Source organism: Anastrepha obliqua, chromosome 3, assembly GCF_027943255.1.
Source record: "Anastrepha obliqua isolate idAnaObli1 chromosome 3, idAnaObli1_1.0, whole genome shotgun sequence".
Classification (NCBI taxonomy): Eukaryota; Metazoa; Arthropoda; class Insecta; order Diptera; family Tephritidae; genus Anastrepha; species Anastrepha obliqua.
This window is the reverse complement of record NC_072894.1, coordinates 39,719,097-39,742,599: the sequence shown is the minus strand read 5'-3', so window position 1 is coordinate 39,742,599 and position 23,503 is coordinate 39,719,097. Positions and strand designations below refer to the sequence as shown.

The 23,503-nt window shown below is 38.0% G+C and overlaps 2 protein-coding genes across 5 annotated transcripts in view; both read right to left on the bottom strand.

Moving 5' to 3' along the window:
- LOC129242383 (ankyrin-3) overlaps nucleotides 1-23,503 on the bottom strand; it is a 161,188-nt gene that overhangs the window by 1,957 nt on the left and 135,728 nt on the right. The window contains exons 18-21 of the mRNA XM_054878992.1: nucleotides 19,214-19,264; nucleotides 13,029-13,748; nucleotides 10,698-10,952; nucleotides 4,889-10,140 (exon numbers count right to left, since the gene is read on the bottom strand). Of these exons, the coding sequence (XP_054734967.1) occupies nucleotides 5,000-10,140; nucleotides 10,698-10,952; nucleotides 13,029-13,748; nucleotides 19,214-19,264 (6,167 nt within the window). The 3' untranslated portion in view covers nucleotides 4,889-4,999. The remainder of the gene's footprint in view (nucleotides 1-4,888; nucleotides 10,141-10,697; nucleotides 10,953-13,028; nucleotides 13,749-19,213; nucleotides 19,265-23,503) is intronic.
- Nucleotides 1-23,503, bottom strand: part of LOC129242384 (uncharacterized) — a 66,968-nt gene that overhangs the window by 1,957 nt on the left and 41,508 nt on the right. For 2 of the 4 annotated variants that reach the window (XM_054878996.1, XM_054878997.1), the window contains exons 2-4: nucleotides 19,694-22,010; nucleotides 19,214-19,264; nucleotides 13,710-13,748 (exon numbers count right to left, since the gene is read on the bottom strand). In XM_054878996.1, the coding sequence (XP_054734971.1) occupies nucleotides 19,824-21,953 (2,130 nt within the window). In that variant the 5' untranslated portion in view covers nucleotides 21,954-22,010 and the 3' untranslated portion in view covers nucleotides 13,710-13,748; nucleotides 19,214-19,264; nucleotides 19,694-19,823. Of the gene's footprint in view, nucleotides 1-10,098; nucleotides 10,141-13,709; nucleotides 13,749-19,213; nucleotides 19,265-19,693; nucleotides 22,011-23,503 lie in introns of those variants that run through there. The other 2 variants (XM_054878998.1, XM_054878999.1) reach the window with 2 other exon arrangements.

Sequence of the window (23,503 nt, the reverse complement as noted above, 5' to 3'; positions counted from 1 at the left end):
AAGAGGTTTGGTTTTGACTGTTCAGGTATTTCTGATTTGCCAAGGTTGAAGCTCTCATTATTTGATCGTTGGGTAAAGAAATGTATACGGATAAAAAATTAAACGATTTTCAACATATTGAAATTGTGGAAATTAATTTGCATTTTGCGTTAGAAAGATTAGAAGGTGGCGAAGAACTTGGCTTTACTTGGTGTGTCCAACTGGCGGCGGTTAGCACGAGAAAGAAATGACTGGTCCATTTTCTCAAACTCGGCCAAAATCGCGTAAGCAGTTATCGCACCAATTAAGAAGAAGAGAAATTTGCAGTATTTAATTGAACTCAGTAAATATAATATAAGCATCAGGACTACAGTGATCACACACCAGGAAAAATCTCGTTGAGCACTGTCAAAGTAGGAAAGGACCTCTCCGAACCATTCAAAACGATTTCTCTCGATTGCTGGAAGAACGTCATAGCTCACAAATTAATTTAGATATGTATGTATGGGAAATAGCCACTAGAGCTTCTTTTATTCTTCAGATATCTAAGCGTTTTACTAGATTGAAGCTGTTTTACTAGATGAAATGTGTTCTTTACTTTTACTGCGGCAGACATAGTAAATTGAAAACATTAAAGCCATTTTTCTCTCATTTTTGATTTTTTTAGCTCTGGCCGTAGCCGAATGGGTTGACTACCATTCGGAATTTAGAGGAACGTAGGTTCGAATCTCGCTGAAGGACCAAAATGAAGAAAAAAGTTTGTTTCTAATAGCGGTCGCCGCTCGGCAGGCAATGGCAAACGTCCGAGTGTATTTCTGCCATGAAAAAGCTCCTCATAAAAAAAAATGTTTGCCGTTCGAAGTCAGCTTGAAACTGTACGTCCCTTAATTTGTGGAAAAACATCAAAACGCACGCCACAAATAGGTGAAAGAGCTTGGCCAAACTCCCAAAAAGGGTGTTCACGACAATTATATGTATGTAAATATATATATATATACATATATTAAGCGATTTGATCTTTAAACCAAGGATGATAGATTACTAGGTTTGACCAATAACTATGGTGTAAAACAAGAATGCGAGGGGAACTTCGGTTGCCACGTCACGGGAATGATTCGCCAGCCGAATTCTGCGCGATCATTCCACATGCATTCACACACTCGTCCAATCAGTAGCTGTTCAGACAGACATTCTTAGTTTGTTCGTAAACAAACCGATTCGTAGCACCTACTATGTCAGCCCATGGGCCGATTCTGTCAAATTCGCTGAGAGCCAGAACAACCATTAACGCAGTTTCTTGTTACGTATGAAGTCTGGTATTAGCAAGTGCAGTTGGTACCGTTGAGTTGTTTTGTTTTCAACTCAATGATTATCCCTTAATCCCCGATTTTTGAAAACAGAACAAAAATCACTTTCAAATTTTACATAAATTTATTAAAGCAATTCAAAATAAGACGGAATAGAGATCAATTTACCATATCAAGAATAAAATAGAATCTTTACATGTGACGGGTAATCAGATCGGAGGTACTTTTCCCAATAGGGGTCTTAGCCATTACATCTATACAAAACAACCTTTCGTGGCGGTCTATGGGCTAGATGAATCATCGCCCCACACTTCTTCAAAGTCGAAGCTAGCGTCAATGTAACAGTGAATGGCGAATGCTATCTCGCCATGATAAACGACTTTTTGGTGCCGGAGATCGAAACCCGTGATCTTCACAACATTTGGTTTCAACAAGACGGCGCCGCCGCTACTTGCCAAGCAAACCCGCGAAACAATGGATTTAGTGGGTTTTCGTTTCGATGAGCAATTTATCTCTCGTCTCGCCAGTGGATTGGCCACCCAAAAAGCATGTGATATGATATAATACCTTTTGACTTTTATTTATGGGAGTTTGTAACGTCTGAATTCTTTGTGGGTAAACCAGCTTCGATTGGGGCTTTGTAAGCCAACATTACTAAAGTTATTCATGAGATACCGACCAGAGTCCTTCAGCGAGTCGCGAGACATTCAAAATTGGTATTTAGGGATGGCCGAATTACGGTGCATTTGAAAGGGATTATTTTTAAAAAATAAATGGCATGAATGGTTCTACACAAAACTAATAAAGATTACCCAATTAATTTGAATTTTCGTTGTTTTACTTCAATTTAAAATCCGATACCCCTAAATTGATCAGCCTTTACGTTCAGCAAAAAGTCGAAGTTCAAAGAATTTTAATGGACAATTTGAACCAAAATGGCTTGGAACATTTTTTTTTGGCACCATGACACTCTTATATGGACGTATGTGGTTATGATTAGTTTGTTATTTTAGCAAAGAATACCGAAATATTGAATACAACGCTTAATGTTGCAGTCGATAAGGCAAAGTGGTTTGACGTGGAGTTTGACAGTGTAAAGTAGATCCCACTGTAGAATTCAATGAGTTGGATGAAATGTGCAGAATAACTAAATCGAAGACGGTATTGATGTACTATTGGAAAAAAACAGCAATGTCAAAATTGGCATGGATATAAAAGGTCATTTTTCAAAAGCAGTCATTTTCGAATCAAATATTTGAACAAAGTTTTGAAGCAAGAACATTACAAAAAAGAGGTTACTATAAATAAACAACTTTATAAAATAGCTTCGCAAGTTTGTGAGTTTTATTTCATACGTTTTTTTACATTATTTTATAAAATTTTAATTGAAATATCGTATGATATTCTTAGGCATTTTTACCCCATTTGCTTGCTATGGGTTAATGGAAACAAACTACAAACACAAATAAATCACTTCACATACAAATCGTCATATAAGCATGTGGTCGATGTCTGGCTCCCTGTGTCCGCTTTTCATCATTTGCACTATTACCGCTGACATTTCATGGCTCTAGTGCTGCTGCTTGTACAACTGGCGTATATCCAAAGGAGTGCACAAGTTTCGAGTCTAGCGGCCTCAATTATCAACTCCTCAGTGTCAGTTATTAGATTCTCACTGCATGACTATACTCCAGTCTGCTGCATAGAAGCGTTGTTGAAAGAAAGTCTCTTCTTCGCCTAATACTTTTGATTAGCGAAAGCTTATACCATTCAGCATTTAGCCGTCTGGTAGCGGTATGCTTCTCTCACGATCTAATGGTCGTTTCCCTGCATGGTGCGGAATTTGGCAAATTGTTCTTAGTCAAATTGGGGTGCTCGACCTTAAACTCCGCCATTATTTCTTTTCGTTTAGGATTCAATTTATAAAGTAAATCTTATATTAGTAAAAATAGTTTAAAACTTTATTTATACTCGTACACATATTTACTTTTTGTCTGAATTCGATCGGGTATATTTACTCATTCAAATATGTCTCGAGGGCCGCCGTAGCCGAATGGATTGGTGCGTGCCTACCATTCGGGAGTGCGTAGGTTCGAATCTCCGTGCATGAACATTAAAATAATAGAAACAGTTGTTTCTAATAACGGTCAGTCGATGGCAAGCCTGTGAGTGCATTTCTGTCATGAAAAAGCTCCTCATAAAAATCATTTGCGGTTCGGTAGGTAGGTAGGTGAAATGGTTGAAGTGCCAGTCTGGCACTCCTCAAGTAGCACTGAAGCGCCGTTTTGATACCATTATGAGACCTCCAACAGGCCGATATCTACAGCCAGCCAGAGTTGTTGATAAAATGGGGAAGATTGGTGGGATTTAGGTTGGCGCACTGCCCCAGGCTGTCGAAGAAAGGAGCACCCAGTGATCCTTATCGTCTAACTGTCAAATGCGGAAATTTACAGCGAAAGTGCTCAATAGTCTCCTTCCTTGAAAGGTTCCCACAGCTTCTGCAATGGGGGTTAAATGGAAACCCTAGCTTTTCCGCGTGTATGCCGATAGTCCAGCGACCGGTTAACACAGCTACGAGTTTGGAAATTGAATGGCGTAGAGTCCCCAGGACTTTCTAAGTTCTCCGCCTATTGTACTGGGACCAAAGGCTTTTCGAAATAGCACATAAAGAAATGGAGCTCCATCTTTTCTGCGCTTTTCTGAGAAATAATTTGCGCAGTTCACCTGTAACAACTATCAGGGGGATGCCGATGCCCGGGTAGGAGGTCTCTGAGGCCAATTCAGTCCCCTTCCTGGCAAGCTCATCAGCAATTTCATTTCCTCCAATGTTCCTATGTCCTGGAACTCAGATCAAACAAATGTTACTTGCACACTCAAGAGCTTTGATCTCCTCCTTACAGAAGTTGACCAGGTTGAATCTGCACCAAGGCGTCGTCAGAGCCTTGATCGCGGCTTGACTATCGGAGAAAATATCTCCCTCGCTCCCGCGCTCCCTAAGCATTTTACATGCCTGCCGGATCGCAAGACTTCTGCTTGAAAAACTGCCCTTCGGAGTCGGTTTAAAACTGTAGGTCCCGCCATTTGTGGAGCAACATCAAGACGCGTACCACAAATAGGAGGAGGAGCTCGGCCAAATAGTTAATAGAAGTGTACGCGCCAATTATTTATTTATTTTATTCAAATATGTAATCACACCGTGTTACGACGTGAAGGGTACATTCACCCATGCCATAATCCGAAAAATTACCTTTTACGTCACAGATAATATAAGTATATTACAATCGCGTACGTTAGGTTCCAGGTCTATTATTTTACTATTTTTTATACATTAAATCATTATGCACCTAGTACTTGATAAGAAACCCCGAAAATGACGGTACTTTACGAAGGGTATAGTTGAGCTCTACTGCAATTTCTCTTTTTATCTTCTTTGCATTTAATAGACAGCAAATTTTACTCAAAATCTTTAACCATAGAATTTCACAAGACAAAATTAAACCTTTTTTGTTTATACGAGTATTCATTCATACGTACATAAATAAATACATTTGTAGATATGCAATTAAGGTACTTAATGAAAATGTACGAAATATGGTGCTTACCTAACCACTGATGTATGTATAAAAAGCTTGTAATCCCTTAAATGTGTATGTATTTTTTATGCGTGTAGTTTAATTATAATTTTACTGCTTTCCTATCTTCTCTCTATTCGTCTAATGCTGCTCGTCATAATCTGATCTTTGCTGTACTTGTCGACGTTTTAGGGCCTCAGCATCTTCCAAGAGCACTTCTTCTAAGACATTCTTATCCTCCACAACCGTTGATTCTTCATGTGACCAAAAACTACTAGATGTTAAACTAGAATTCACCCCAGGATAGGAATCTTCCATGAGTGTACTGGATGCACAACTAGTTATGCTGCCAGACATTTGTGAATTTCCAGCACTAGTTTGATAAGTAGCCGTTGTACCCGCCGAACTGGTATTGGTATGTTCAATGCAAAGTGAGTCGGTCGATACGTCTTTGGGTAGTTGTTCGGCAGGGAATTCTAATGTGGCATTTCCGCTTGTGCTTGTTGTTGTGGTGATAGTTTGCGTAACGGTATGTTCATGTCCCTCAGCATCTGTGGTGGTCGTTGTAGTTGTTGTTGTTGTTGTCAAACCTTCGCCTAGTGTAGTTTCGTCCACTGTTGGAAATCTTGCCAACAAATCAAACTGCTCATTTTCCATAGAATCGATACTCTCTTCGCGTGTAGGTTGTTTTCGATCAGTTTCCAATGAATCAATGTCCGAGCGTGTGGTTGCATCTTTGGATATTTCAAAACTGCCAATACTACTAGAGCGCATGCTTTTGTTGTTCTCCAAACTATCGACGCTGCCTTTCTCTGAATCCTGTTTATCCAGCCTTATTTTGGTGTCCAAAGGCTCGGTTGATAGTTCTGTAATCCTAATCGTGGATTCTCTGCCTTCACATTCTTCGAGCTTCTGCTTGAGCAAGGCTTCAATATTTTGCTTTTGTGCGGGCAGCACTTCAGTGCGTGTTACGGTACGTGTCACTCTGCTTACAACCACATTAGTTGTACCATTTTCCCGATCACTGTCATTTGACTTATTTGAATCGTCCGAACGAGAGAGAAGTGCGGCTTCTTCTTTTGCCTTGATCTCAATCAAATGCGCTTCAATACACGCATTCTCCAAACCTTCGAATTCCTTAAGGCTTGAAATCGACACATCATCGCCTTGCGCTGTTCCGCTGCCACTGTGGCGCACCATATAGCGCCGTGTGAAGCTACCATTGCTCGAGTCCGTGGATCCTTGATGCGTTTTGTTACGATTCTCCAATGAAATCGCCTGCTCTAACGATTCAAATTCCTGCAAACTGCTCATCGAGACATCATCGTGTTCACCACGTGCATAGTATCGCCTGGCGGCCATGACATCGTACTCCGGTGTGCTGGAAAATGAGTCTTTAAAACTGCTAATGCGACTACTACCAACTTCGAACTCGCCATCCTCTTCCTTGATGTCTTCCAATACTCCGCCAGTCATATCATATGGGTACCGCAATTGTGTGTCTGTGAGCTGCATCTCAACCCAGCGTTTGTTGGAACTAGCCATGTCGCCCGAATCGCTTTCTTCTTGTGGATCACTACTACTACCCGCAGTTGGGGGGCTTTCTTCGAATTCGAAATTAAGATCGTCGCGAAATATTTGAGAGCCTAGTTTGGGATCAGCTGGCGCTGACTTTATGATAATTTTCTCAACATCTTCATCATGTTTGGATTCATATTTTGTTGGCTGAATTTTAATACTTTTTGCACCCAAATCTACTTCGTTTGCTTCTTTAGCGACTTCTTCTATTATCACAAAATCGTCAGAAATATCTGGCTGATCAACCATTTCAAATGAATCAGGCGAGTCAGGCGCCTTTTCATCATCATAATCACTATCGCCAGCTTGAGGTCGCTGAAGATCCGCCAGTTTCTGCTTATATTGTTCTTGTACTAGTTTTTGAAATGTTTCCTCACTCTTGTCAATAGGTTCATCGGCAGCTTTATGCAGCTCTTCTTGTGTTTTCACTTTATATAACAATTTCTCTTCAAAGCCTTCCATTGTTTCCTCTAGACTTGGTGATTTTTGAACGTCTTCAGTTACTGTTATATCAGGTATTACGGAATAGTCTTGCATGTTTTGGGATGGTCTGCGTTCCTCCTCAATGGCTTCAGCCTCCATCTCTTCAGTAGCGCTATCCTCAACAATAACTTCGGCGACAAGTTGCGACGGTGTAAAAGGTCGTTTTTCGAGGTCAAAGCTATGGTCCATTTCGGCAGCTGCCTGCTTTTTCTTTTTATTGTTTTTGCGTTCATTTGGCGACCGAAACTGTCTGGTATATTCTGATTCATAGGGATCTGTATCAGATTCACTTTCAGATTCCTTATTTTCACCCAAAGCGGGTAATTCTTTGTCGGTGATAGATTTTAGAACTTCACCAGAAATAAGAGTGCTTTCATTGCGTTTATGACCACGTTTGCGTTGTTCGCCAGGGGGTGTTGTAACCGTAGAATCCTGTGGCGAATGTTCTCTGCTTTCCATTTCCATGCTAAAAGTTTCTTCGTGCTCGGGAAATGAGGATGGCTGTTCATCGTGTGGAAAACCAAAACCCTCTATTCCAGTTAATGAAGAAGAGCCAGCGGAGCCAATCATATCCTCAAAATTCTCTACAACGGTCTCTATATTTGATGTACTCGACATGCTGACTGAAAGAATACTACCTTCATCCAAGCTAGATGCCAGTTTTGAATCATCAATAGAACGTCTTATATCACTGTGATAAAGTAATATATCATCGATGCGTTCCGGATCTTTTATATCATCTATTTTTCCTTCCTCCATAGGATAAGCCAAACCCCATGTCTTTTCTACTTCCTTAGGTTTAGGAAATTCTTCGACCACAACAGTTTCGAAATGTTTCTCCTCTGCTTTAGTCTCCTCGACCTTAGGTTTGAATATCATTTCTTGTGAACGTTTCATCAACGATCTTTGCATTTGTTGTTCGGTTTTTGAGTAGTCTTGTATGTCTAGGCTTTCATCGCTGTCCTCGTCATCAGCACGTAAATCGCGAATGCGTGCCAGTTCCTCAGCTTCCAAAGCATCGGCTTCAGTGGAAGATGCCACCAATGTTTCTGATAATTCTGAAACATCAATACTACCCAAATTTGCAGAGGTTTCTGATTGCGAATCTAAACTTTTCATACTTTCGTGGGAGCTTATAGTTCTGCCACTACTGCTTTCAAGTGTGCTAACAGCGCTAATATATTCCGTTGCTTCCGGTGCTACCGAAGATATGTCCAACGCCGTTTGATATTCCGAAGAATTTGGTTGGGTTAACAAATTTTCTACATCCGATGATAGCGGACGACTGTCGTTTTTATCTAAGCTTTTGTAATAGCTCTCACTGGAGCTAGACTGATCGATTTCGGGTACAGACCATCTGTTCGTGGAATCCGCTGAGCTGCTTTCCGACTTGATGCGATGTGTTACCTGTTCAAATGGCTTCATTGTTTGTTCCAAACTTATTTCAGAAAATGCTGTTTCGGTTCCGCCAGTTGAACTTTCTATTGGTGATTTGCTCACTGCGTCACCTGCTTCAGTGACAATGCTAGCTTTCGCCAATTTTTCTTGATAGTAATCCTCCATCGAACTGAAGTCTTCGACAGTTTCTGTTGATACAAAGCCAAGGGAAGCATGTTCTTCTTTAGCTGCATATTCCTCCATTGAACTGTAGTCGTCTGCAGTACCCGTCGATATAAAGCCTAACGAACCGTGCTCATCTTTTATATCCTGCTTGGTCTCCTCAAAAATTTCTCGCGCGTAGTGGGCCACTACAGCTTCTTTATTTAAAGTATCTTTTGTTGTGGTCTCAAATAAACTATCGCTTGGTTTTATTACTTCAAATGTTGTCAGAGTCGTGGACTCTTTTAAAGTATCTGGTATTCCTATAAAAGAGGAAATATCTGCCTCTTCCGTGAATGTATGTTCTGACTGCTGGGTTTCTTTGATCGTAGCGTCTTGTTCTGATTTTGTTTTATCCTTTTTCTCTGCGCTACTTAATGCGTGAGATATTGAACGAAATTCAAATTCTGAGGGCGACTCTTTAATTGATTTCCCATCTTTTACTATAAACTTTAGTTCATTCTTCACAGCATTTAATGATTCTTGTGCTTCTTCCAGTGTTTTTGCAACCATTTCTTCATCAATTAAGGCTTTTGGCAATTGGCTCAGTTGTTGGGGCGAATGCACAACTTTAGGTTTGCCCACTGGGATTTCCTTCTCCGTTATTTCCCATTCATTCTTCTCTAGTTGCAAATCGAGTTTCTCCGATTTCGATATTGAAGCATAAATAACAGTGCTGTCATCTGTAGCCTCCTTTAAGGAACTTTCCATCTTTTCTACTGGTGGTTGTGAAATTTCTGCAGTTACTACAAAAGTAGTAGGCATTTTGCTATCATCATTAAGATTATCCTTAGGTGGCTCCTGTTCTAAAAGATCATTTCGAGTTTCGGATCCTTGTCGCATTATTTTACTTTCAGATCCGTCTATTTCACGCTTTATTGTCACATATTCCTTAAACATATCATTACTTTCGTCTGAATCGACAGAAACTTCCTTCATTAATGCTATATCCTTAGCCTCAATGGTGGCATCAGATACATTTTCAGCATCTATTGTTGTTTCCGCAGCGCCTAAATCAGTATCCGCCTTTGTGGGCGTGGTTTTGACAATAATATTTCGACTCGATTCACCAATATAGAAACTAGTCTTTGCTCGACCATCGGTAAGTTCGGATTTTTCTGTATCACCATCATCTACTGATATCTCACTAGTTGGTTCGAGCGATTCTGTGGGATCTTCAGAAGCAGTTGTAATTGTTGTAGTCGTAGGATAATCACGTGCGTGTGATGACTTGTTGGAAATTTCCATAGATTGTTCATCGGTTTTAGAGAGATCTTCTGTCATATCCAAGCTACGCAAACTAATACTATCTGACTGTTCGCCCGCTAAAGCAGCTAAATTTTTGAACGAATCTGTTGGCTTCATTTGTAGGCGTGGTTTTGGTACGGGAGCTATTATTGATAAATCGGGTACGTGTTCAGAGGAGTCCGTCTGGCTGGGTGCATCATCGCTCTTAAGGGATTGTGTGGTGTCGCCGACAATATCTCTGACAGGCGAAGCTGCTTTAGCAGAGCGAGGCTTGGGGGTGGGTGCATCGGCATCGGGATCAGTTGGGGCAGTTGTCGCAACACAAGTTGGTACTGGGGTAGTTTCAGATGATTTAGCGAATTCAAAGCCTGTCTCTACAAAAATTAAAACAAGTGTGAAAGTAAAGGTATTTTTTCAGTATTAAAGAAGAATAAATAAAATTTTAACTGAAAATAAGACAATAGAAACTTAGGAGATAGATATAGAGGTTATGTTATTTATGAATCAAGTAAAGAAGGTACGAGTATAAAGTATTTTTTAATTAGTTCACTACTTTTTTCTGCAAATAAAAAAACAAAACAATAAATACACAAATTAGAATAAATTATATTAGACATGCAAGATTGAGCATTTATTATTGAAAAAAATAAAATAAAAAAGCATTTCTATGGAAAGCATAATATTTAACTTTACGCAATTAGAGCTCAACTTTAACAAAACCTATGTATGCACAAATAGCTAAATATGTATTGTTAAAATATTAATTTAATCTATACAAGCATACATAACCGCATACATATTCACGCATATGCTTGTGGCTAATTTCCCTACATTAACATTTTTTTTACGAACAAACTTTGCTGTTTTGAATACTACTTTTTGTAATACAATTCATAATGACTCATAGAATTTATTAAGCAGTTTTTAATACCTGTAGCGATATCTTGTATATCATTGTCGGGTGTGCTTTGACCAATATCGCCTAGAGTGTTGGTCGTCGGTGACACACTATCGTCCCAACTCATTTTCGAAAACTCACTTTGCAAATTACTTAGCTCATCATCATGCACCATTGTGTCGAAATTTGCATCGAACGCCGATGCTTGCTCGTCAATATCACCAGAATGTGATGTGAGCTTTTCGAATTTGTGATCAATACGCCGAGACTTTGTCATATCGGAAACTTCTGCAATATTTTTGGAATCACTTGTAACTACATTTATAGTATATAGTATGTATGTATGTTCGGATAAGTTGCATTTTAGTTGTTAATTTTGGGGGTAAAGACCAATTTTTGCGGATTTTCGGAAAATGGTGTGTTTTATCTTAATTTAACTTGTTAAAAAACTTTGTGGTATCCACTTTGTATCGCCGCTCCGAAGGACAGCAAATACATATTAATAATATGATTAGGACTCAAACTTGAAATTAGAAAAAACGAGGCTGAGGTTTTTAAAACCTGGAGCTGGTAAGATCAATCGGACGAAAGCATGTCTGCCGACTGGAAATTAAGTATGCTCTGCTCAATTCACAAGAAGGGTGATACTTCCATCTGTTCCACTTATCGCGAGATTAGTCTTCTTAATATCGTCTATAAGGTTCTAACGAGCGTTTTGTGTGAAAGGCTGAAGCCAACTATCAACCAACTAATTGGACCTTATCAGTGTGGCTTTAGACCTGGAAAATCCACAATCGATCAGATATTCACAACACGTCAAGTCTTGGAAAAGACCCATGAAAAAAGAATCGACACCATCTTTTTGACTATTTTAAAGCATTCGACAGCACGAAAATGAGTTGCTTATATGCTGCAATGTTTGAATTTGGTATCCCCGCAAAACTAATGTTGCTATGCAAAATTACGTTGCTCAATACCAGAAGAATTGGGAAGGATCTCGCCGAGCCGTTTAATACCAAAGGAGGTTTCAGACAAGGTGACTCGCTGTCGTGTGACTTTAACCTGATGCTAGAAACGATCGTGCGAGCCGCAAAAATTAATCGCTTAGGCACAATTTTTTATAAAAGCGTACAATTGTTGACGTATACCGATAATATTGACATCATCGGCCCTAACAACCGCGCTGTTAGTTCTGCCTTTTCCAAAGCGAACGAGGACAAAATTAAGTACCTCCTGCCATCAAAATCATCACGCCCGTTCCATCGTATGGCGCAGAAGCTTGAATGATGACAACATCCGATGAGGAGTCTTTCGCAGTGTTTGAGAGAAAGTTTCGTCGACGATGGAATAATGAGGGTTATGTCGTACGAATGGATCTGAAAGTATTCGATGTTAGTACCGTATCGTAAAACCACCGGAGCGCAGTACCACCGGTGGTAGCAGAGGAAGATGAAGGCCTCCTCTGCATTGGAAAGGTCAGGAGGAGAAGGACTTGGCTTCACTTCGTGTTGCCAACTGGCGCCGATTAGCATGAGAAAGAAACAACTGGCGCACTTTGTTCAACTCGTTCAAAATCACATAAGCGGTTATTGCGCCAATCAAGAAGAAGAAGAGGTGGTTAAGCCGCATTTCGAAACTGGTAACTACTTCAGATTTCCTTACTGTTTTCAAACCCCTTGAACTCAAGATATATTCTATTGAGCTTGGTGCGAGAACATGAGATCTCACTACTTTGAATGAAAGAAATGTAGCAATACTTTAATATTTCATGACCAATTACTATGATATGGGCTCGATATGAGTACTACCCAGGGTAAATGCAAGTGACTGATCTCAAATTATGTAACACAAATTTCGCAAAATATTGAAATTTTAGACCTACTAAAATACCGATTTAAGATTGTCCATTGGACGCCTTCTGATGACCTTTGTACATCACCTTCTTAGAAAGATTCCGTGTACTCAGCAAATTATTATGAGCAGTTTAAGCTAGGATACCATGCCGCAGTTAGAATGCATACGGCGGAAATCTGCTTAAAAAACACATTTTCTTGGCCTACGGCGGGCGCAATAAGGCGCAATTTTAATTTAATAAAAAAAATCTGTAAAAATTATCTTATATCCTCGTCATCATTACAATTCGTAATTGAATGTACATAAATATGTGTTCATATATGAATATGCATTTGGAAGGAGTTTAAAAAACCAACGGGATTATAAACAAAAAATCAAGTGTTTGGCTGCCGGTTTATCTACTTGTAAACTATGCCCCAATATTGTCCCTGTACATATTTATGTATGTATTGTATGTAATAAAAAGTTTACCTAGAAGTGTATGTGTTTATTGGGCCTCTTAAAAATTACCTTTTGCCTTCAATATTGCTGCAGCATCACCTTTATCATCACTACAACCATCAAGTGCCTCACTTGCCTCTCTGGAGGTTGTGACGGTTTGTGTTGTTGTCTTGATTTCTGTTACTATTATTGGTCCAAACCCATCTTTCACTTGTTTCAAGTCACTAGACTGCTGTTGTTGTGTTGTAGTGGTGATTGTTGTGGTTATAACATCCGATGTTGCAGGGACTTGCATACGCTGCTGTGAGATATGACACTGTTCGTCATTGAAACTCATATTATCGTCGAATGATTTGCCAGACATCGATTCAATTGTTGGTGATTTGACAACATCTAAACCACCAATATCATCGCATGTAATAGCATAGTTTTCACTGTCTGAATTATATTCCTGCTTAAGAGAATCATAACCATTGGTTCCATGCTGTTGTTCCTGCTGATTGCTAATGATATTAATGCTATCTTCAAGTACATTATCAATTAGCACTGCAGCTTCTTTGCGTATGGTGGCGCCAACATCAAAAAGACTATCATCGACAAGACCAGCCTTTCTACTTCTATCTTCATCATCATCATCATCATCGTCGTCATCATCACTGTTATCATTATCGGTGTCTTTATTTTCACCAGAGTATTTATCATCATAACTACTCTTATCAATATTTTGATCTACTTGATCGCCAATCTCTTCATTAAAACCACTGATCTTATGTTCTTTAACGTCATCGCCTGCAAGACAATTGCATATATTGCACATACAGTATGTAATTGCATCAAAAGTCCAATACTTTAAGCAGCATATGTAATTACAGCAACAACCCAAATACATTCATTTTGTTTTTTAATTTTGTGTTACACATTGTTAGTAAAAAGAGTGCAAATCCATTTTCAATGCAGTTATGAGCGTAAAATGGCGTGTCTTATAATGATAATGCGTTGTGTTTGATTGTGAGTGTTGAGAAGCCGTGATCATTAAATATTCAAAGGAACAATGAAATAATTCTTACAGATAAATATAATAATTACCTTAACTGCAAGTCTTACAATATGATACGTAGCCGTGATTAGATGAACCTTTTACTACTACACCCGACTAGCATACACCAACGATTCTCAACCGGGTTATAAAATCAAATTTATCTTTTCTTCTCGCCTGTTCGCCTCCGAATTCACTTTTTGCAATCATGAACAATACCTGCGCTAAACACTGCAGTAAATTATGAGCTTATGAACTCAGAAATACATATGTCATGCATGTATGACTTCTTCCGTCAAAACCTAATCTACAATTCTCATCAAGCTTATGGAACACCTGGTACTTGGTACGTCCTAAAGCTTGGTTTTCATAGCTTGCCATACAGTGAGAGGGCTATAACTTAGCAATCAGATTTTGCCGAACCATTAGAAGTCAGCGCTCAGTCAATAAATGATCGAGTTCAACTAGACGCTTAAACTAACTCTCTTTACTTTTCACAACAACTTGCCTCTCTCTCCAATATAAAGAAGCAATCAACTTGTTTCCCCTCAGCTTACGTACACCGTGACTAAAATGGTAGGAGTCAAAGCGAATTTATTAAAGATGGTGTTGGTAAATCAGCTGATTTGTTTTTTTCGCTCTGTCCATGTGGCTCTCAGCACAGAATAGAACAAGGCAAATAAATTTTTTGTTTTCTACTTTTCTAATACTTTGCCGTGACAATCAAACGTACAAAACATTGTTGTTGGTCTTGTGCCACCACCTTTAATAAATGCGCCTTTCCAGGAGTTATTTTGCTTTGATCTCCTTCACCATAGGGCCAATACTTTTGACATCCTTCTCTTAGCTGAAAAAACACTCCTTGATAAATCACTGATAATCTTCTCAGGGAGAGGCAGTCTTACGTTCGATCTAGGTCATCCATCTTGGTATTGCCACATACTAGGTTAGGTTAGCTTGACTTGACTGGCTGAAAGCTATCTCATAAACCTATTGGTCCTTAGTGGTACCAGATGGAGCTAGTCCTTCACGTTTCTCTGTAGTAGGCATCTTGTAATAAGTCTGCGTACACGCTGAAGCTCCAACCCCGACATATTAGGCGTATATGAATTTTTAATGTCGATGAATTTCTAATGTCTTCAACTAACCGACTAACCTACAGAATTTGTTATCGCTTCTCGATTAAAAATTTTTCTTATTGCCAAGGACGGCAGTGCAGTGAATAAACCCAAAATAAGTACTGCGCAATTACTACAACGTTTTCCTTCTATTCTCCATTTATTGGCTAACTTTCGTCCACAAAAATTTACCGACGGCAAGTCGCTGATTTCTTGGACTTCTACGAAAGTAAACTTCATAAGCCCCATACTAATGACGGAACATAGTTTAAACAATTTTACCGCTTCGAAAACATGATAAAAGCCCACTCCGAATTCGCTCCGAAAACGGTTAGGGTGAATGAGGAAATCTATTCTGGCAGTTCTTGAATACAATAAGCTTTTGGAAATAAAATTTCCGAATAAGCAAATTGGTCTCCACCAGATACAATACAATTTCGCAAATTTTTTCCATTATTTCAAACAAATGTGTTTAAATGCGCATTTCTGTAAGCAAATTTTGTTTACGTCTTCAATGGACTTAAAACGAGTATCCAGAAGCAATATCGGTGCACAGGTTTCTACCTGAGACATCCTGAGACACTGAATGCATTACTGTGATCAAATTGAAAAACTTTTTTTCCTGTAAACTGTTTTGATTTTAAAATGTTTTATTTTTAAGTTTGTATTGTAGTATCAGAGAATTTTTAAGTAATAAAAGGCGGAAATATTACTGTTAAGTGTTTTTAGTAAAAATGAATCTTCAAAGATTCTCTAGTAAGGGATCCACCATATAGAATGAAAACAGCATAAATTCCCCACCTTAGGACTTTAGTTCTTAATTTTTTTATTATTATAATATATTTTCTTATTTTAGAAATCATAAAATTATTACACAAAACTTTTTAGACTAAATCTAAAAAATTGAAAAAATTAAAAAAAACTTGGCACTGTGAATTGATGTTGATTAATGATATGTTGATACATAAGGCCTCTTCTTTTCGCCAAGCGTTAATAAGTAGAGAATAGATGACGCAACTAGAACAAATAAACATACATATATTGGCAACGCGGGAATAGAGTTGCCTTAAATTACATGTGCAACCATGCAACCAGTGAGTCATACCAGTCCAATGAGGTATGACCATACTCGCTAGCGGCGAATCTCATTTGTTACTTTGTTGCATGCAAAATTTTTCGTCAAGGGACTACGCTGCAAATCGAAGTTATGTTTGTCGTTTCGATTTCAAGGGCTTGCACCGATGCTGAATGATGTCTATGCGTGAATTTGAAGATATTCCTTTAGTTCTGATTTAATCAAAGAAAACTGGAGAATGTAAAGGGTAGGAGTACTCGAAAAAGAATTAGTGGCCTTTATATTACAAGGTGTTACCTTAAAAGTTGTCTGGTAGTAAAAGTGCATTTTTGCAATGTCTTATTCCATTAGGTAAACGAGATTCGTTTAAAGTTTTTACCGAAATGAAATTTCTACTGCAAAAGAACTGAAGATATCAAACTGATTAACAAAACGTCCAGAAAATCAAAGATTTTGGATTTGGGACTAAGACTTCGTCAAGACTATGCTGTTACCATGGCATTTCGTGCGGAACAAATCAAATAGCTTGGTAAGATTTTTGGGATTTCAGATGTATCTCAATTTGAATTATTCAAAAAACCGTCAATTTCCTTGATAAAGAAATGGCTTCTGGCTGGGAAACGACCATAAAATGCATTATAACCTAAAACGAGACTTTAGTCGACCTCTGACCACCCGAGCGTATATTGCGCCCAAAAAAAATCGCTTACAATCAGTCAAAAATCAAGAGCATGTCTACAGTTTCCTTCTTTATCAGGGGGTTTTTCACAATGAATTTCCCTCAACTGATCAGAAGTTTAATAAAAAATATTTTGTTCAATGTTATTCACCATAAAGCCGCATAAACGTCCGTTTTTGCTCCACGTTAATGCGCCGTCTTAAAACACATTCATTGTTAGCGAACACTCAGCCACAAACTCGGTTTACATTCTGTCAAAAAAGTACCAGGAATCGTTCAATAAAACGCAAAATACTTGTTTAGTCATCAAAATTTATTTTGTCGCCTTCAAAATAGGCTCCATTCGAAGCAATACACGTATGCCAACGATTAGTCCAGTCATCAAAAAACCTTTTAAACGCTTCAGCTCCTTCAGCGAATTATCCTTAATGGCCTCTATGACACGGCGATCAAAGCGGCGTTCGCGCAGTGGCAATTTAAGTTTTGGCAAAAGGAAAAAGTCATAGGGGGCTAAATCCGGTGAAAACGGTGGTTGTTCGATAATATTTGTCAAGTTTTTGGCCAAAAACGTGTTCACAATATGAGCCTTGTGAGACGGTGCGTTATTGTGGAGCAAATTCCATGCATTCCTACGCATTTTCTCTCTCAAACGTTGCATAACTTCCAAATTATATATACCCACGTTTCATAACCTATTATGATGCGCTGGATAAACATTGGATCCGAGTTCACTTGCTCAAGCATGTTTTCAGCCACCTTCTTCTGATGAATTTTTTGAAAGAAATTCAAGTCTCTTAGAACGAGTCGAGCAGTCATGCGTCTCATTCCCAATTGGTGGTGTAAAATGTTGCAAATTGATTCGGGAGACACGCTAAAACCACGAGCTACCTCCCTCAAACTTAAATGATGGTTTTCCAGCACCAGTTCCTTGTTTGTCGACGTTTTCATCCCTTGAATACGTTGATGGGCGACCAGATCGGGGCAAATATTCCACTACTTCTCGCTCCTCTGTAAAAACCTTATACCCCTCGTGGACCCGTGTTTTTGATAAAGCACACTCGCCATAGACTTTCTGCAACATTTTCAAAGATTCGGCACACGAAACCCCGTTCAAAACACAAAATTTAACAAAAATTCCTTGTTCGATATTTTTATCCATAGTGAAAATCGCTAAACACACCTGCGGTTGCCTGATATAATTAAATGCCAAAAACAAGGTAATTGACAAATCACGCTCAAACTCTAACAACTCATCAGTTGTACCAACATTCCAGCAAAAGAATTTACGCGCGCTTTTTAAATGAATAATTCCCGATATTTTTTTGACAGAATGTATGCTCGTATTGCTGCACCTCCACCACATTCGCTTTATTTATCTAGCTCTGTGTGACTTCTGGCCATTAATTAAACTCCTGCGACACAGTTTCATGTCCCCAGAAGAGATACAACGTTAAACGCTGCGTGAACTGAATGCCGTTTATGAAATATGTACATACTTCGAGATCTGCAAAACACTTTGGCAATAAATGTATTTTTGCGGGGTTGAATTATTTTGAACAAAACGAAATACGTAATAAGTTAAGATTATAAAATTTATAAACGAAGTCACTTTTCATTTGGGAGTAGTGCACGTGTGCAAGCATTTCATTTTGCTTAAGCACATACATACGTAAATTTTAACCCAGTAATGACGTTGTGCTGTGAATACGTTTTATAAAAATGCTATTGAATTTCATCCATTTGTAAAAGATTAGTGAGTGAAGTTAATTCGATCCTGTTAGCTAATTATATACATATATATGTATGTATGCCCCATTTATTTTTTCCTAGTTCTTGGTTGAAACATAGTGTCTGCTCAGATAATTAGCCCGACGTATTACATGTATGTACTTATATACTTTGTATGTATGTATGTATGCATAGGTAAGCTTTATTACTCCAACATAAATAAGTCAAATTACATTCATTGCGAAACCTTTTAAACTTATTATACAAGTAAGATATGAAACCAAATATTAATGTCTCAAAAATGATGTCTTGAACCAAACTTGATCATTAAAACTTGACTGATTTTGTTAAAATTTGCTCTAATTGTTTTTTTTTCTTCTATTTTTGGTGAACTAAATAAAAATGAATTATTGCATGACTAGTTAAAATAAAATAAAATATATTGTCAAAGCTGTGCCGTAGAGTGATTATCTTTGATGGGCATACAAATTAAGCATGTGGTTGTAAGCGGGTATACAAATGTTTACATATACGCATGATATTTAATTTGAAAATATTAATTTGCTAAAACACAACGAAATACGTTTTTGAATTATTTTAAATTTCCTATTGACTTACCAAAAGTTCTGAAAGAATCTTCATCTAAGATGAGTTTTTCTTCTATGGTTTCTGTAAAAAATAGACGCAAAGTAAATAGACATTAGCACTTCTTCGCAAGCTTTTGTAGGACACATCAAGTGCGAGCATGAAAAATGTTTGCAACATGAACGCAAAATAATGTACGACCACAAAAAAATATAATAGAATGACAATACAATTTTAACAAGAAACGAAATTTAATAATGCTTTTATGTATTTTTCTTATGCACGAAAAGATAATACAATTGTAACAGATGCTTATTTACGCAAGGCTCTTTATTGGTTAACAAAATGGTTTGACGCTTAAGAGTTAGTTGGTTAGTAGTAATGACAAAAACTGGCATTTGCGTTTGTTAGTATGTAAAAATATTTCTGACATTGCTAGCAATACTCAAATTTGTATATATTCTTTTTGTTAAATATATGTGAAACACACATATGTATGTACATTTTACTTACAAGATATGTTAATTTGGTTACGCTTTTTTCTTTTTTTTTTTTTGTTTTTTGATTTTTGTTTGTTTGGATTTTTGTATTTGTGTTCGTTGCCTGATGGAATGTGTTTGTATTAATTGTTTGAGTAACTGATTTAATTGCTTCCTCTGGCTGCCGATTCATCGGATTCAACATACTCAATATCCGTATGAGCATCACGTGTCTCTGCATTACACTTGATGTGCAATTTCTCAGCCTCAATATTGAAGCTGTTGCTGTTCTTCTCGTGCACCACAGTGTAACTTTCATTTAGTAACTCAGTTAAATCGTTACAATTGCAAGCAGGCGCTTCGACTGCAACATTATCGCCACTAGCATCATCAATATCAGATGGACACTGCAAATCTTCAACATCTGTATTCGGTGGATTAGTGCCACCACCAGCGCTAGTATCGTGTAGAGCTAAAGTTTGTATTTTGCAACGTTGTACATGATTTTTACTCGATTTTCGTTGACCATCTGTCTCTATTGTTACCACAATATTCCTATTACTCACTATATAGTCCTTTAAAGTTGAACAACCCACATCGGTATCGCACTTAGCTTCTGTATCGGACATATCAGAAACCTCATCAACGCTGATATCCTCTATGTCGGTGTTCTTATCGAAGCTGGCGTCTTGCGGTTGCCTTTCATTGGCATTCAACTTCACATTTGACGGTAATCCACGCTCACTGAGTTCCATGTCTTCAATGTCAGTGCCACCGTCTTCATTGCCCCTTGCAACATCTAATAATTTTATTTTCCCCTTGCTCACGGTGCGTGCTTTCAACTTCTTACGTCTATTTGTGCCATCAACATAGATTTCTTCAACATCTGTTACCGATTCAGTGTTGGAATGCAATTCAAGGCGCTTACTAGGCTGTGGTTTCAAAGTCTCATTTAGCACAATGACTTCACCTTCAATTAAAGTTTCGGCATTCAAACATTCCGCCACTGAGCTATTTTGTTCAAAATCGTCAGCGCATGAGTATTCTTCATCTTCTGTTTGTACATCATCTGCTATTGCGTTATAAATGCCAAACTGATGTTCACGATCCATTGGCATAACATTTTCAATGATGTCACCAAATTGATTTTCTTTCAGCACGACCATTTCGCGATGTGGTGGTGGTATCACAGCATCAGACATTGAGGGTATATCGGGTGTTGATTGTGTCACATCATCGTAAAAGATGTCCTCCTCGTCTGTCAAGTCGCCACTATCATCGCCAGCAGCGGTCAGTACAACTGCTCTGGGTATAGGTTTCTCTTCTTCCTCACTATCGAAACAGTCTTCAGCAGTAGAATCGTCAAATTTTTCAACATCTGTTAAGGCCTCCTCTGTATGCGCTCTCTCTCCCGCCACCGTTAAGAATGCATTCTTATTCGCAGACATAGTTGTTGATTTTCTACGCTGCTGGCTACCAGTGCTGATGAATGCAACATCTATTGGCGGTAAGCTTGCATTGCTAGCACTATCGTATATAATGTCGTCTTCGTCATTTTCAGAAGCGGAATCTGAAAGAACGATTTGGCACTCCTCTTCCTCGCCCGACAACTCGAGTACTTCACATTCGGATATACGACGTGCACTAGTGCCAGCTACATCTGACAGTCCTGATGCGATTTCGCTAACATCACTCATTGCGGATAAGTCCTCGTATTCATCAGAATTCTCATTTTCATTGGAGGGCAGCGTATGATCGGCAATGCATACTTTTCCCTGGTCATTTACAGCTGTATCTAAATCAAAACACACTGATTTCTCGCAGCCATTCTCCAGCTCAGAATCAGTATTATAATCTTCACAATCTGTTAAGTAATCACTTATTTCATTCAAATTTTGAGCTTGTAAGAAATTGCCACTCTTGTTTTCCACTCTCTCATTAGCCTCATTGTCGATCATACTTTGTTCGCGCAACCCATGTTGCAGGAATTCTTGCAGTGATAACTTTAATACGGGATAAACGTTGCTATTATCATCCTCTTCAGAGTCGGTGTCATTATAATCTTCGATGTCAGTGGCATCATTGTCATGCTTTGTATGTTGCGGTATACTGATTGTATTGATGGAAGCTTTGGAATTTGTTAAATTTTTTATATCTCCTTGGCTGTCAAAATCTTCAATATCTGTGGCATCGCCAGCATTATAATTGTAATCCATATCATTGCTATTAGAATCTTCAGATGATTCCGACTGATCGTCTTTGGTAACGGAAATCATGGGAAGCTTTTTGGACATTTTGTTTTGTTTGGTTTATAGTAACTTAATTGTTCTTATTAAATGTTTGAGATTTTGCTATTTGTGGAAGAGTCGAAATTGATTTTAAATTTAAATTTTGAGTTATTTCCAATTATATTGTAAAGTTTTAAAATATTCATACATGTAATTTTTTTACGGAAGCAATTAAAGCATTAGGGGTAGTATTCATACATCACAAATATATTGACTTGGTGGTGTGAATACTACAGCAGCATACATAAACTGTTGAGAACAAGGGAGTTTGTAGACTTTGATATTCCTGCTTGTGTATTTATACTAGTTGTGAGAAAGTTTTTACAATAACCTTCTTGAACTCATGTGAAGTAACTGTAATTATTTATGAACTATGTACTTATTCATTAACTATTTACCCCGAGGTCAAGAGTCTGTGGTCTAACTTATTAAACTTTTTTAGAGCATGTCCCGCAATGGTCTGAAACCTCACAAGAGGTCTCGCATTTCAGCCTCAAAATAGCTGCAATAGCGATTATAGCCATATAAGAAATGGCAAATATTTTTTTTAAAATTCTGTATCCCATTAAGCTATGGATTTTATATATGGCATAAAATTAGGCAAATAGCCACAGAGGTCTCTCTTCCAAAAATTTTCGTATTCACTCGCCGTGAATTTACACAATTTTTTGGAACCGCGCAAACCCACAAAATGCCAAATTGCATTGACGCTTTGATACAGAATTTAACGAAACGATCGCTCCACTGCTTCTACCGGAATATTCTTCAGTGAGTAAATTAGATGAACTAAGCAAGTTAGCTTCATAATCCGCACTCAAAGCCCTAAATCATCGATTGAATATTCAACCGTGTTTTGAAAGCTTTTGGAGTATTGAAGATGGAATGTTCTAGGATATCTCATCATTTTAGCTACACTGCCAGTGGCAACGACTTTCATTGAAACGTCGTTTTCTACTATGAAAATAATAATAACTTTACCCCGAAATAAATATCGAGATGTTTACTTCTTTCATCAAGTGGTAGTTTGTCTTGTCTAATATAGAAATACCCACCCACAAATATTATAATGAAATTTGTGATATTGTTATTTCTTTATTCGTTAATTTTTTATCTATATCTCGCATGTTTAGTTCTAGCTTGTATTGCCGAAATGTATGTATGTGACGCATATGTTCTTGTTATCATTTATGCATACATATACGAAGTTTTTCTGAAATGAAATAAACCTTCTATGGTTGAATTAAATTTAAAACATACCCTTCGTGGAATCTTCAATATTATCCACATTCTTTTTTATGACATTGCATTTAGTCAGTAGAAATAACTACTAAGTTCTGGAAAATATTGCTATGATAAATGACTCATAGTTTAACTTAAAATTTGCGGACTTCTCCGCAACAAAATCCTGGCCTACAATATCCGATAAATTCGAGACGTTCTTCCTTTTGATAAATAGAATAAAATACCTAATTTTCGCGTTGCCGTCTGTTTAGCTTATGTCTAGGTCTACATACATATGTATCATATATGTTGACTGCAAGTTTTTATATCAACCT